This window comes from Anastrepha ludens, chromosome 4 (assembly GCF_028408465.1).
Source record: "Anastrepha ludens isolate Willacy chromosome 4, idAnaLude1.1, whole genome shotgun sequence".
NCBI classification, from domain to species: Eukaryota; Metazoa; Arthropoda; class Insecta; order Diptera; family Tephritidae; genus Anastrepha; species Anastrepha ludens.
In genome coordinates, this window is record NC_071500.1 from 71,823,865 (window position 1) to 71,839,117 (window position 15,253).

At 36.8% G+C, this 15,253-nt stretch overlaps 1 protein-coding gene across 3 annotated transcripts in view; it reads left to right on the forward strand.

The window, feature by feature from the left end:
- Nucleotides 1-14,722, forward strand: part of LOC128859758 (uncharacterized) — a 114,471-nt gene extending 99,749 nt beyond the window's left edge. For all 3 annotated transcript variants that reach the window (XM_054096816.1, XM_054096817.1, XM_054096815.1), the window contains exons 3-10: nt 5,246-5,935; nt 6,504-6,723; nt 6,807-6,851; nt 7,056-7,743; nt 7,817-7,979; nt 8,044-8,150; nt 12,005-12,258; nt 12,335-14,722. In XM_054096816.1, coding sequence (XP_053952791.1) covers nt 5,246-5,935; nt 6,504-6,723; nt 6,807-6,851; nt 7,056-7,743; nt 7,817-7,979; nt 8,044-8,150; nt 12,005-12,258; nt 12,335-13,254 — 3,087 coding nt within the window. In that variant the 3' untranslated portion in view covers nt 13,255-14,722. The remainder of the gene's footprint in view (nt 1-5,245; nt 5,936-6,503; nt 6,724-6,806; nt 6,852-7,055; nt 7,744-7,816; nt 7,980-8,043; nt 8,151-12,004; nt 12,259-12,334) is intronic.
- The last annotated feature ends 531 nt before the right edge of the window (nt 14,723-15,253 follow it).

Here is a 15,253-nt window from a genome sequence, read left to right on the forward strand (position 1 = left end):
TTTATTCACGCGGTGTAGCTAGACAACGTAGAGTTCCTAGTTGACCGTCGCATTCTTTTCGAGCATACTCAGTGTACCATGCCCTCTTTGCCCTTCTTTGGATGAAGATCCGGCTTGACTCTCGGTGTATCTCCTGCAGCCACCCACTCCTTTCGTTGCTTCATATTGATGTATAGGCACCATTTCTCATCTCCCGTGACGATTCGTGACAAAAAGCGCTGCTTATGATTGCGTATTGCTCGATGACGGGCGAGATGCTGAGAAGCAATTTGAAGGTGACTTTCTTTGTTTTTTTCGTTGAGCTCAAGAAGCACCCAGGCTCCCAAGTTTTCGGGAAACCCCATTGAATGAAGGTGATTGAGAATCGTTTTATAATCGGAGTTTCATTCACGACTGGTTTGGAGGCCGGTCTCCTTCAAAAGTGATTTGAGACGTTCTTCATCGATTTCAGAAGGCCTTCCGTTGCGGGGCGTGTCATCGACATCAAAATCATCATTTTTGAATTTTGCAAACCATTTCCGTGCTGTAGACTCGCCTATGAGAGCTTCTCCATATACGTCGCAAACGTCCCGGGCTGCTTCGGTAGCTTCTTGACCTCGATGAAAAGCAAAGAAGAGCAGGTGTCGAAAATATTGATTTTTCCCTCCTGGGTATTCCATTTCAAAAAATTAGATAACTCAAAAAACCAATTAACATGGTTTTGTCGAGCAGAAAGAGTTCTATCGAATGCCATACAGCAAACAAATCGTTGTAAAATAAAAGAGGATATAAAAACGCTATGAACTTATTCTCCGACCCAATATTTAAAACTATTTTTCGAAAGTTTGCTCCATTGAAACTTTAGAATCCTGTAAAAAATTTAATTCATGAGAAAATGAAAAATTGAGTATGCGAATATAATCCATAACTTCACGTATTTAGTTTAGCGCATATTTTTGATACTCGCAAACTTTCATAATTCATTGCATTTATTTACTTTAAGATTACAATTAAAATGAGAAGATTTTTAAGCGGAAAAATGAGTAACGCATCAAGTAGCAACTTTGTGACTCTTAGCCATTTAAGTTTTAACAGAGAAAATAGCGATCTCTTGAGCATTTTGTTCGCATACATATGTACATATATATGTGGAGGCACTTGGATACTTATTTTTGCATAAAGAAATACAAGTGAAAACGTTTGAATAGTTTTTTACGTACCTTTCTGTGTGCTCCTTGCCTCATGTTGAGCTGTTCCAAATAAAGAGCTATCAATCATTCTTTAATGTAAGACATATGCAGAGGATATACGAACAATTTTGGCGTACGTATGTACAAAACTGAATCGAATATTCAGAGCGTGTAATCGAATTCACATTCATCAAATTCATATACTCGTATATAGCTATGGACAGAGGAATAGCGCACTTCCCCCCAGTAATATTTTATAAAATGATGTTGATTTTTACTGGATTACCTAGTAAAACAGTTATTATTGCACAACTCTATTCTTTTATTATCAAAAAATTAATAAAAAAAACGCGAAATAAATAACATTTCAATATCTACAATTATAAAGAGTTCGAAAAATCGGAATTTATCACATTTTGTACTAGACACTGAAGTAGTGAACTTTTACCGATCTGCAAGAAAAAAGAAATTGGTTATGTCAAATGGATTAAATTTGTTTTTTAATTACTTGCTTGATTAGTATTTTGTTGAGTATACATACATTTTAAATTAATTTATTTTTTAAAACCGCATCGCACCTGCGAAGTAAATTTTCTATTAACTTTTGCAATCGCTCCAAAGGAATAGTATTCCACGCTTCCTGTTCTCCTTGCCATAGTTCATTGGCATTTTTAAATTTTTTCGACGTTCCACTGATTTTCAATGTGCTTTGTGCTCGGTGTTGAGTGCTTTGTTCTGGCCAACCCAGAATTGTAATTTTTTCTTTGGAAAACCAACTTTTAAGTAATTTTTCTATATGCATGAATAACCAGTTTAGTGGCATCGAGTCGCAGGAATATGGCTTCATCATATTTTTCAGATTTATCTTGAAAACTTATCCATACTGCCATTTATTCTCAACTCCATTCCAAGAAAATGATTCCCAAACTTTCAAGCTACCCCCACCGTGCCTTACGGTCTTTGTTGTGTACCGGGGATTGAACTCTTGGTTATTTTCACCACGAGGCTACATTCCTCATTTATTGTACAATACTTCCAGCGTTATTGCTTTTCTTAATGATGATCTCATCCTGCAGAACTGTGTAAGTAGTCCTTCGCGCAGGTGTCTTTCGAACCATACTTTTTGACTCGACTAATACATTTCGTAGTATTGTATACCATTTTACGTGAACTCCGCATTATTTCTATTCTATTTTCCAGGGTTGTAGAGGTCCCAAGTAATTTTTATTTATTTCCAAGTGAGCAGTGACGTCCCATTTCCGTGCCCAATTATGATTTTAAAGGAAACAATTATATTTGCAATAACGCACAAGAATTTACCGAAAGAACTGGCTTTAATTATCTTACGGCGGCCGCCATAGCCGAATGAGTTGGTGCGTGATTACCATTCGGAATTCACAGAGAGAACGTAGGTTCGAATCTCGGGGAAACACCAAAATTAAGGAAAACATTTTTCTAACAGCGGTCGCCTCTCCCCAGGCAATGACAAACCTCCGAGTGTATTTCTGTGAAAAAGCTCCTTATAAAAACATTTGCCGTTCGGAGTCGGCTTAGAATTGTAGGTCCATCCATTTGTTTAACAACATAAAGACGCACACCACAAATAGGAGGAGGAGCTCGGCCAAACACCCAAACAGGCTGTACGCGCCAAATTATAAATATATATATTATATATATATAGATATATATATATATATAGATATATATATATATATAGATATATATATATAATAATTGAAAACATAGCCGCGCTATTTCTTTGTCCAACGCAATAATTTGCATTTCGAATAAAACATGGCAAAATGAAACAAAAAACAAGTTAATGAGACTTATTTTCCAATATTAGAAAGAACCGATTAACAGTATAACGTTGGCATACAAATATGTACGAATATCACAAAATCTTCTAAGAGATAATAATTCGCATAAATAATAATAAATAATAATTAGTTGCTATAGGGCTGCCCTGGCGCATGGTAAGCTATTTCACTGTCCATAGTTCGCTATTTCACTGTCGATAGCTGTATGTATTTTTGTACATTTTTTTGTTTTGCTCTCCGCCCATTTGCGAATAGGTTACGTTTGACATGATTTGCTCTAGTCGAAAAAAGTCAGTTTAAATAATTTAAAAGCTCAAAACATGGTTCGAAAACGACCCAGTTAATTTTCGTTCTATAGCCCTAAACTATCAATTTTTGGAGGTTGGTGAAAATATGTCTTCTTTTCAATCTAGTTACGAATATTTTTTATACATATATTTGGAGCCCCAGTGTTTTTAATTTTGTTTGAAGCAATAAGAAGTAGAATTTTTTGAAAATTCTTATATCAAAATAAAAATGCTCCCGACACATCATGGGATAGAGTATGCAACATAGTTTTTGTTTATTTTTTTAATATGAATTGAATTTCCATAGAGTACAGCTGATCAAGAGAAAGAAAATTTTTGCTTTTATTACCTTTAATGAAGAAGGAGAAGGGCGTACAAATTTTACCAAACTGATCATGACGACGATCTGAGTCGATTCAGCTGCATCCCTCTGCCTAGAATCGTGAAGTTTTCTAAGCTTTTTACGACCTAATATTCGATATTTTTTATTAGTACAGTGGCCATCTGACCTCCAAAGAAACACTAGGAATATTAACGAATTACGTGGAGCGCAACAAAAAAAAATATGCCCTACTTGAGTTGATATAACCGGTTCGAGTTGAAAGCACATGAAGCCATGAAAAAGCTTAAAAAGCCATGTGGCGTTCGGAGGCGGAGTTAAATTGTAGGACCCTCTGTTTGTGGAAGTAAACATCATGTGCATACATACATAAAATAAAAAATAGATACTTTAGATACTTTTGTGAATGGGTACTTGGGGAAACTCTGGCTAAACATAAAACTGCGCAATATACAAATAAAAGGAAACAAAAATAGGGCAACTTTAAGTCGAATATAAGCGCTTTCCGGGTGTTCTTTTGCTGGTGGGATGCACAAAAATAAAGCACACATACGGTCATACATATATCTGTTATCTATTAACACAAATATGCTTACTTGCATACGTTAGGATTTAATCAATTTTATCAGCATTCATCTGCTTTAAATGCGATTATGTTTTAACAGAATGGCACAAAAATTCATGCATTTGTTTCTTCTTTTTTATGGTCTCATCGATATACAAATATAGTGCATGTGTAAATGTGCGTCGCAATGGGAACTTTTGGCTTAATTTTGTTGGTATTTATTACATCCTCACAGCTGATAGGTAAACATATTGCTTCACAAACACTACCCAGTAGGAATGACAAACTGTTTGCTTCGGCGAAATTTAAATGCAAGCCACTCTCAGTGTATATACCAATTTACGAGTATACATACATACAAATATGTATTTTATGATGCACACATCCCGTGAAAATATAGAGCACCTCATCATTTTGTTTTTATAAAACTGTAGTTCAGTGTCTAACGAAAATTCGAAAAATCGGACAAATTTTCATGAAAATTTAAAATTTTCGAATTAGAAAAATATAGATACGCAGTTTTATAGTCTAATAAATTTTAGTATAATGAAGTGCAAGTTTAAATCAGTCAGAGAATTCCGTTTATTTTTTATAAGTTTTTTCCTTGACCGTGTTGCGCATTTTTCCATACAAACAACCCCCATTTTTTTTTTATATAAAGAAAGCACGCAAGAGGAAAAAAATGTATCGAGGATCAACGAGAATTTTGAACCGCTTCGAACTGTCGCTTTATTATACTTAAATTTAATGGTCTATAAAATTTGGGTACACAGTTGCTTTTTTAAATTCTCATTAAAAATGTTGAAATTTTGTCGAATTTTTTAAGGCTTTGTAAAAAGCCCAAAACGTTTTGACTAATATGGTATTTATTAGAAAATTTCTATATTTCAAAATAATAATAATTTAGATAAATAAAAATAATTGAATAAATAGTCAAAATGTCAAAATGTTCCTCTAGACACCTTCATCCCTTCCCTTACATCCACCCACAGTTCAACTAATTTATTTAATACAATTTTGTGTATGTCTCACCACTTATTTACATCACCACTTCATCTTTGCAGACGCATCAAGTGCGCGCAGTGTCGAGTCCCTCGCTCACAGACGCCTTACAAGAGGAAGAAAACGAGGCTTCTACCACCACCGCTGCTCCAACTACATTAAAGTGTTTCAGTCAGATTTCAACTTCGGCTTATGCATCCAGCGAATCTACGCCGACGATGGTCACTGTGACAACGAAGAATAGCAATGTGAGTGGCAAGCCAATGGGACTGCCAAATAGCCAGAGTGTAGGTGTATTGCAGAAGTTCAAACGCACGCTAACCAATTTTAATAAGCCATCACAACAACAACTACCACCACATATTGCAAACAGTAGCAGCACACAGACGCTTGTATTGAGCAATGCAGCATCCGCATCATCCACAACAATCGCAACCGGTGGTGGTGCTAGCGCTGGTAGTAACAACTCCATGACAACTGAAAATCATTCAGAATCCACATCAAACCTTGTGCTGGACGGTGCTACGGGTAAATACCGTTTCGGTCCACTTATTTGGCGTTCGTCAAAGGAACGCCGCAAGACAAAGTACAATCGGCGTGACAAGTGCAATAGTGGTGATTCAGGCATACAAATTGAGTTAGATAATGACGAGCAATTCTCGCGTATTTTAGTCATAGCGAATGGTGGGGACAACAGTATGCCACCAAGTACGAGTGCAGCGGCAGCAAGGCAACGCCATGCTAATGAGAAGGTAAGTTTCAAGCGATGATATTACTGTAAGGGATTGTAGTTCCCTTACGCGTATTGTGAATTAGTTACCATCAAAAATGAGAACGGTTCCCTGTATACCTACAGCCTCCTCAGTGGCTGATAATTTTGTCTAAAAGAGGCTAAAACTTAGCGAAAGTTGGACTCTTTCCGATTTTAGATTTAGGTTAAGCTAAGTTGAGGAGGCTGCTTCTGTGACAACCAAACCCACCAAAAACCCACTTGAGCTCTGCGAAATCACTCAGTTTGTTACAAAGATTGTAACCAGAAACTCAAGATATAACCAGAAACTCATAGTTCAAAGCTATGATTTTTGTCAGTTTTTTTATTACAAAATATCCACTGTATGGACTACCCTGTATTATATTACATAGTAGACTGGTGGATATAAAACACAAGCCAATGGACCAACCTTCTCATACACACATTTATACCAACTTACGCATGAAATGGTTCAAGCCTTTTTGTTCCCTTGTGATTTCTCTGCAATCAATAATAATGCCACTTGTGAACTTTAATTAGTATTTAATTAACTGGGTTTTTCTTTCAAGGTCCCACTAAAAATGCATTCAGTGCGTCGCGCCAACTCGGCTAAAGCCACAAGCATCACAGATAAGTCAACCATGGCGACACTTAGTGCCAAAGCAAAGATACTCAAACGCATGGATATTCATGGTGGCAGCATGGAACGCGAAGCACCCGAATCACTACCCGCGCGTTCATTAAGCCAACCCAATGGCTTAGATATGTGCGGCATCGGTCGAACTGGTGGTAAGTCCCTAAAGGCAACCTCATCGAGCAACTCTTGACGTGAAATTTATGGTAACGCTTTCGGTTTTATTTGTATCTTCCAGATTTGGACGACAGTGACAGTGATAGTGTAAATTCACATGAGGAAGGTAAGTTGCCGTGAACGGCTTGTTGGATGGCAATTGATGGTGACTTAACGCGGCGTAATTAAATTTAACTAACCCATAGTAGCTTTTCGAATGTCTGCATTTTAATTGCCGTTTGTCCTACTCAATCTACTTGTGTATATATAAATATATGCATGCGAGTATGTATCACATGGTATGTTTAATAATTTCTTACTTCTCTTGCAGCGCCAAACTACTACCCCATTTACGCTGAAGTGTTGTATAGCTTCACCGCCGCTGGTCAGCAAGAGCTCGGCCTCGAACGTGGCACACTAATCGAAATTCTACGCAAAGAAGTCGGTCCATGGTGGTTTGGACGCATTCGCAAAGAAGAGAATAATACACTAGTCGAAGAAATACTTGACCCTGAGCTAGGTTGGTTCCCCAAGGAGTTCGTGCGCGTCATACATAACCCAAAGACTGATGTGTTTTTCCTTTCTCGAATGGCAAATATCGCGATGTCTGGAGAATTAACGCCAACAGCAAAACGTAGCAGCTTCAAAAGAAATGCTGCAACATCGAAAACTGCGATACACTCTAGTACAACCACAATGCCGTCATTGACGACAGCAATGACTGCCTCCGAAGCAGAATCAACGGTTGCTTGTGACTTGGATGCCACCATAGTTGATGAGAATAATGTGACAACAATTGTAATTGAATCGCCCTCGTATGCTAGTCTCCCGAATGCGCCTTCGAATTCCGGTGGTGGTGGTGGTGGTGGCGTGTGTGGGGACTCGTCAAACGCTTTGGCACCATCACGCAGCATTAATGTGATACTCGATAGTGCGGATATGTTGCGACGCAGTGCGGTCAAAGAGTTGCTTGACACTGAGGTTAACTATGTGAAACTTTTGGCCGCCATATGTGAGGGGTAAGAAATGCGAAGATTTATTTTTAATATTTTTTTTACTAAACTTGTTTGCATGTAATCTTTCCATTAACAGCTATTTGCCGGCAATGAGTAAGCGTATTGACATATTCTCGCCGAATAGTATTCGTTTGATTTTCTCAAATATAACTGCGATCTATAAATTTCAACGCAAGTTTTTGGAGGCCTTACGCAAGGGCATCGAGCAGAATCAAGTTGCCAAAGTTTTTTTGAAAATGGTGAGCTAGATAAACTTAGTGGTACCAATTAACATATTAACTGTGGATTTTACTCGCTTTCCAGCATAAGGGATTCCTCTGCTACTCAACCTATTGCAATGCATATCCACGCGCACTAATCGAATTGGAGACATATGATCGTATCAAAGATGCCAGAACTATTTTAGACAAGTAAGTAGAAAAAATATCAATATCTGCCACTGTTTAGTTTTTTCACTTCCTCGACATTCGGTTTTTCGTTACCGGAACGAGCGTTTTTATCTCCAGCCAAGAACTGCCACACAAGCAGCATTTCTGGGGAATTTTTCTGCTGTTGAATAATTTAAAATCGTTAAGTGTAAACGAATATTTTTTGCACACTATGAAATTTATTTACAACATTAAGAATGGGGTTAGGCACTATATACTAGTGATACTCACACTTACAAAACAAGAGTTAGCGATAATTTAGACTTCCATTTTGCCAAACAGAAAAACTAAAGCAAGATTTGTAGTATAAATAAATAAATAATTGGCGCGTGCACTTCTGTCAGGTGTTTGGTCGAGCTCCTCCTCCTAATTGTGGTGTGTGTCTTGATGTTGTTCCGCAAATGGAGCGACCTACAGTTTTTAACCGGCTCCGAACGGCAAATGGTTTCTATGAAGAGCTTTTTCATGGCAGAAATATACTCAGATCTTTGCCATTGCCTGCCGAGTAGCGACCGCTATAAGAAAAACCTGTTTCTATTATTTGATTTTCATGCACGGAGATTCGAACCTACGCACTGCTGAATGGTAGTCACGCACCAAACCATTCGGCTACGGCTACGAGGTACTATAAAGGTATGCAAATACACAGCGAACTGCCAGCAGGTATAAGAAGCTCCAATAGCATACAAAAATTTAAAAGCAAATTATATCACCACTGCAAAATATCAGTCTGCAACCTAAATTGGAGCAAAATTGCTATTTCAATAGATAGTGTTTGATCAGTGAAAGAACACTGCCGGAAATCGACATTAAAACTAGTTCTTTCCATACGTCCAAGCAGTGCGACTCTGGAACTCGCCCTTTCAGACCGCAAGTAAACTGTCATTAGGCTGCTCGGGAGCATGTCCATTCCGTCATTATTATAGGTGCAATATAATGTATATATTAAGATGTATGATAGATGTTTCTACTCTGTACGGCTCTGTGCTGTTGAAAACATGCGAGTACACATAAATATAGGTGAAAATTGTGTTATTGGTTGGTCTTATGAAGCTGTAAATAAATAAATAAAATGAACAATGCTACAACAACAAAAACATCTCTCCCTAAAGGTTCAGTTCTGCGCTGCCCCACAGGCTTCCTGATCGCTGCAACTTCCAAGTCAAGAATTTTTTTTCAATGCAGAAATTCACTTAGGGGTTAGTCATTGCCAGCCGAGGAGCGACCGCTATTGGAAAAATCTTTCAATGTTTTGATGCCCCGTTTGACCCACTGAGTAATATACTTTACACATGTGTCAGCAGTGTGACATATTGCAAAATTTTGACTATTTATTTAATTTTTGTAATTAGAAAATAGTATAATTCATTTTTTCATAATTTTGAATACCTATAACGTTAACTTTGTGTGGAGCGCGTTTCTCCAGAAGTCCCTTGCGGTGATCATCACAAGTCCTTGGAGATTCATCAAAAATCAATCGGACAAGAGAAATGAGTTTTATTCATATATAATCTGAATCAAAGCTTTTTTTCAAAATTAACAATATGACGGCCTCAGGAAATAATTTTCAGATTTTCGAGAAAAAAACCGACAATTAATTCTTAAAAAAAATCGAAATTAAAAAAAAAAATCCCTTGATCACTCATGAGTTGTTTATGTTTTTCAAAAGCAGTATACATTTTATTGAAATCTACCAAGGGGTTTTTAAGTTACATTGATCACAAGTTCAAAAAACATAGTTTTAAGAAAAACGCATTAAAAGTTTTGCGAACGCTCCGGAACGCCCGAGCGTCCTTTGTTAATAGTTGAATAACTCGAAAAGTATTTGTCGGATTGACTTCAAATATTTTCAAGATATTATACTTTAAGAAAATGCCAAAAAAAATCCATTTTTTTTAATTCTGACTACCACTAAATTCTGACTAAAATATAAAAAGTCAACAAATTTTCATTAAAATTTCAAACTTTTAGGCAGAATATTTAGGAAAATTTCGGGTACGCATTTTCTTGTTTTCGAGCATTCGAAATGCACAACATTGCCAACAAAAACAGCTATAAAAAATTAAGCAATTTCAAACTTTCAATTTTTTATACCGAAATTCAATGAGACTCCATGCTCGAAATTTTCCAAAAATCTTGACTAAAACGTTTAAAATTTTGATGCAAATTTTGTTGAATTTTTTTTATATTTTGTAAATTCAATATTTGAAACTTTGAGCTATGTGGTTTTTACAGTATAAACTTTACTTAAAATTAAATAAAAACAAATAAATATTAAAAACTTTTTGCGGTATTAAAAACAATGCGCTGCTATTAAACACACTACTACTTATACTATACTATATATACATAAGTAAGTATATACATATACCTGTCCCGTACATTCTTTGCTGGTTGTTTGGCCGAGCCGCTCCTTCAATTCGTGGTGTAAGTCTTGAAGTTGTTCCATAAATCGTGAGGCCTGCCAATTAATGCCAACTCCGTATGGCAGATGGTGAGGAGCTTTTTCAAGGCGGCCCCCGTAGCCGAATGGGTTGGTGCGTGACTACCATTCGGAATTTACAGAGAGAACGTGGGTTCTAATCTCGGTGAAACACCAAAACTAAGAAAAAAATTTTCTAATAGCGGCCGCCCCTCGGTAGGCAATGGCAAACATCCAAGTGTATTCCTGCCATGAAAAAGCTCCTCATAAAAATATCTGCCGTTCGGAGTCGGCGGGAAACTGTAGGTTCCTCCATTTGTGGAACAACATCAAGACGCACGCCACAAATAGGAGAAGGAGCTCGGCCAAACACCCAAAAAGGGTGTACGCGCCAATTATATATATAAATACATAAATATATATTTTTCAAGGTAGAAATACACTCAGTGGTTTTCCATTGCTGCCGCAGGGCACCACTATTAGAAAAAACTTCTTCCATCACTTGGTGTTTCATGCTCACTGTGGATTTTGACCCCGGGCACTACCGAAGTGCTAGTTACGAATAAATTCCCTCGACTACGACAATGTAGGGAATAAAAAGTTTGGAGGCGTGTTGTGCCCCAAAGTTACATTCCGATATTTAAAAAAAATAGTATAACATCACTGATAAACCATCTGAGCGTTGCAGATTGTAATTTTCGAATTTCCTGTATTGTTTCCGTTTTCGTAATAATTAATACCTCATATCGATAAATATTTTGTCCGAAATATAACAGCAGATCAGAAGAATGAAAATATGGATGTAGTAACCTCAATTTTAAATGCGTTCTGATATTGCTGCAAATTTTAATACTTGACTTGGAGATTTACAAGGAGTCACTTGATATATTCATTAACACGTACATATGCACATACTATACTTCTAACTTTGTACATTCATACAATGAATGGAGAGCGTTTCTGGATTTCAACGTACCACGGCGAACACAACCCCAAGAAGCCACACTGAATAAATTTGCCATATTTAAAAGCTTACGATTTCATTCACTTAACATCCGAAATTTTCTAAAAATTTTATGAAACATTTACATCACTTGGGATGTACTTAAAAAGTCACCTCAATAAGACCTCACTATTCCGTTGAATGCCTCCACATTAGCTCTACGACAATCATTAAGAGCTATGAAACTCTAAGATACGCATTTAGGCGTGGCGTATACCGAGTATAGCAATGTTAAATATAAAATCAACAGACACAATAAACGAACAACGAAATGAAATTTTTCAAAAAAACTCCTAAGTTTTCAGTCAGATTTCCGATTATGCGGCCTTGACGGAACACCCCGTATTTTCATATTTTATACATATAATATATTTTATATAGAAGTTTAAATGTATTTTCATAATATTTTAGTTGCCGCGAATCGGAGAATCTCGCTGAGCTCCCACTGTCGGCACATCTGTTGGCGCCTGTGCAACGCATCTGTCGCTATCCACTGCATCTTAGCGAAATACTTAAAGGAGTTGGCAAATGTGGCGAAGCGCCGGAATATGAATTAGCACAGTATGAGCAACTTGATGTAAGCCAAATGGACATACCTGATACCCACGAAAAAATCGACTTAGCATTAGAGGCAATGCGCGGCATAACAGAAGCGGTAAATGAAGGTATTTATAAAGAAAGAATCTTGAATTTCTTTTTGAAAATTATTTAATTGCGTCTTTTGTCTTCATACCACCACAGGTAAACGTCACAGTGAGACAATTGCACGTCATCAAGCGAGTTTCCAGAACTTCAAAGGACCGCCACTCCATCTTCATAGCACACGCTTCTTCTTGCAAATTGACGCCACTCGACAAAAGCAAAATCTCTGGAACAGTAGTTGCACATTGTTTCTATTCGACAACCAGTTGATCTATTGCAAACGAGACATCATTAAACGCAGCCATTTCATTTACAAGGGACGCATCTTTCTCGATCGCTGTCGCGTGGTAAATGTGCGCGATGGCAAAATGTTTGGACACAATATACGAAATTCACTGCGCATCTATTGTGAAGCGCGTGACAAGTGGTTCGATTTTAGTTTCCGTTCAGCAAATCGCAAGCATCGCTTTCTCAGCACCCTAGCACTGGAACGACAATTTGGCGGTAAGGCATTTTACATCTCGGAAATGACCGGTTTCGAGTATGCCTACGATGAGCGCGACTACTCCGATCAGTCAGACGCCGACTACGAGCTGCCCGATTATGAAAACAGCAACAGTAGTGGTGGCGGTGTTAGTTTTGTTAGCGCAACGCGTCACTGGTCCATGGCTGACGTTAGCACTGCAAATACTGGCGTCAATTTGGCCACCAGTGGTGGGGATAGTTCGTTGCCCGAGTCGCCAGTAAAATACAAATACTGTGATACGCTGCCGAAGAAATCACAAACACGTGATCCTAGCTGTAGTAGCGGAGCGGTGACTGAGTGCCAAACTGGTTCGCTAGGTCGTAGGCGTCTTGGTAATTGGTTCCGTAAACCGAAAAGTAGTAACTCAACACCAAATCATTCGCCAACGCATAAGGCCAGCGAGCTATCGGCCGGACTGGTGGGCGGAAGTGAGAATAATATATCAATTAATGTGGGCGGAGCAAATTATATTTCATCAGGCTCATCGGCGTAAGGTGGAGGGACAATGACTATGAAAACTTGAGGCATGGGTTTCTAGCACATACAAGCGAAAATATATTAAGAGTTTCACAAAAATTTTTAAAATGAATCTCCATAAAAATACTTCAAAAGATATGACATTGTTTTGCAGTTAGACGAAAAGGGGCATATACGCCTTCAAAGTCAACGCCTTACTTGAAGAATATACTTGCATACTTGCATACATATTGTATAAAGAATACGAAGAAATACACTGAAAAGATATACCTATGAGCAAAAATTTTCAACGACTGAGTGATTTGTTCTCTATGAGTCAATTATAAATGCGAATGCAGGTGATTATGTCTTTTTATCATGTCTGCATTCTTTTATCCTACACGCGAAACAGAAATTCTCGATGTTCAAGAGATTATGTAATAGTATAAGAACTTTCGGTGATAAACCCCAACTTATTCCAATATGTGGTCGTGATTTTTAATAATTCTAAAAATAAAGGAAGGAATTATTCATTGCAATGTAACATGAAGACATACTTCTACCAAGTAAATAGTCAGTTGATGTAATAGTCTTTAAAAAAATAAATATTAGTAAGAAATGTAGGTTTCCTTTTATGGTGATTATATGAAAATGGGCGTATAAATATACGAGCACACTTTGCATCTTCTGTAGAGTAAATGTAACCCATTTTCAAGTATCCTACCTTCAAACTGACTTCTTCTAATACTTTTACCTTTCCAACGAAAAAAACAAAAAAATGAGCGAAAAAACAATAAACAATTAATGTTAACGTCAGAAAAGCAATTGTGTAACGAAAAATTATATTATTTACATACATACGATACATATATGAATATAGATAAGTGCACCCATATGCTATAAATGCACGCATACATACAATAAATATTATATATACTATAGTATGTATGAGCAAGTGAAGTAAAGGTTAAAATATAACAACAACACAACATCACGCACGATGCCAGAGCGAATTGCAATAACTTTGATTTAGGGTTTGTTATTAAAAGTGTTTGATTAAAGTTGATTGAATTTAAAACCGAACATGCATACATACATACATACATATATAACATGTGGGTATTTTATAAATACATTTATATTTTATAAATTGATTTATGAAATATTGTTAACAAAATCAAATATGTTTACATATGTGAAGCGTTGTTTGTATATTTACTTATGTGTAAGTTATACATACGTGCATATGTAATAGTTATTGTACAAACAGAAAACAAAAAAGAGGAAACAAAAAATTAATTAGAAAATCTGTACTCGAACCGATTTCGAAAACTGTATAACTGCAACTGTAAAATAATAAGTAACATATTAAATCACTTATTTATTTATTATTTTACGTAACCAATTTAATTTAACATTTCGCTGATCTATTTTGTTTAATATTTAAGTTTTTAATTAATTTAAATTGCTATTAATAAAAATGATATTCTACTCATACAAAGAAACTCTTGGCTTTTATTTATTTAATTATTTTTTGTCTCTTACTTTAATTCATTTAAGGTTCTCCAAATTGCATTGGTAAACTAAATAAATATAATATAAAAAGCAAATTAACCATGGCAAACAATACAAAATAATAACTTATAATTAACGCAAATAAAGGGTGTTTTTTTAGAGGTTAGGTTTTCAAGTTGGCACTACTTTTTTCGTAGATGGTCTTTTTGACAGCTGTCACTTGATTTATGCTCAGTTTGGTTTGCCATTTCATAATGAATAGACTTACACCTGAAAAACGTTTGCAAATCGTGCAAATTTATTACGAAAATAATGGTTCGGTTCGCGCGACGCTTCGCGCGCTGCGTCCAATATTCGGTCGACATAATCGTCCATCAGAGTCACTAATTCGATTAACCATGGATCGGTTTCGCACCACGTTTGCTCTGGTGGATAATACGCATCCTCAGAGACGTCGTACAGTGCGCACCGAAGACGCTACTGCTGCTGTGAAGCAGAGTATCGAAGAAGACCCGAATGAG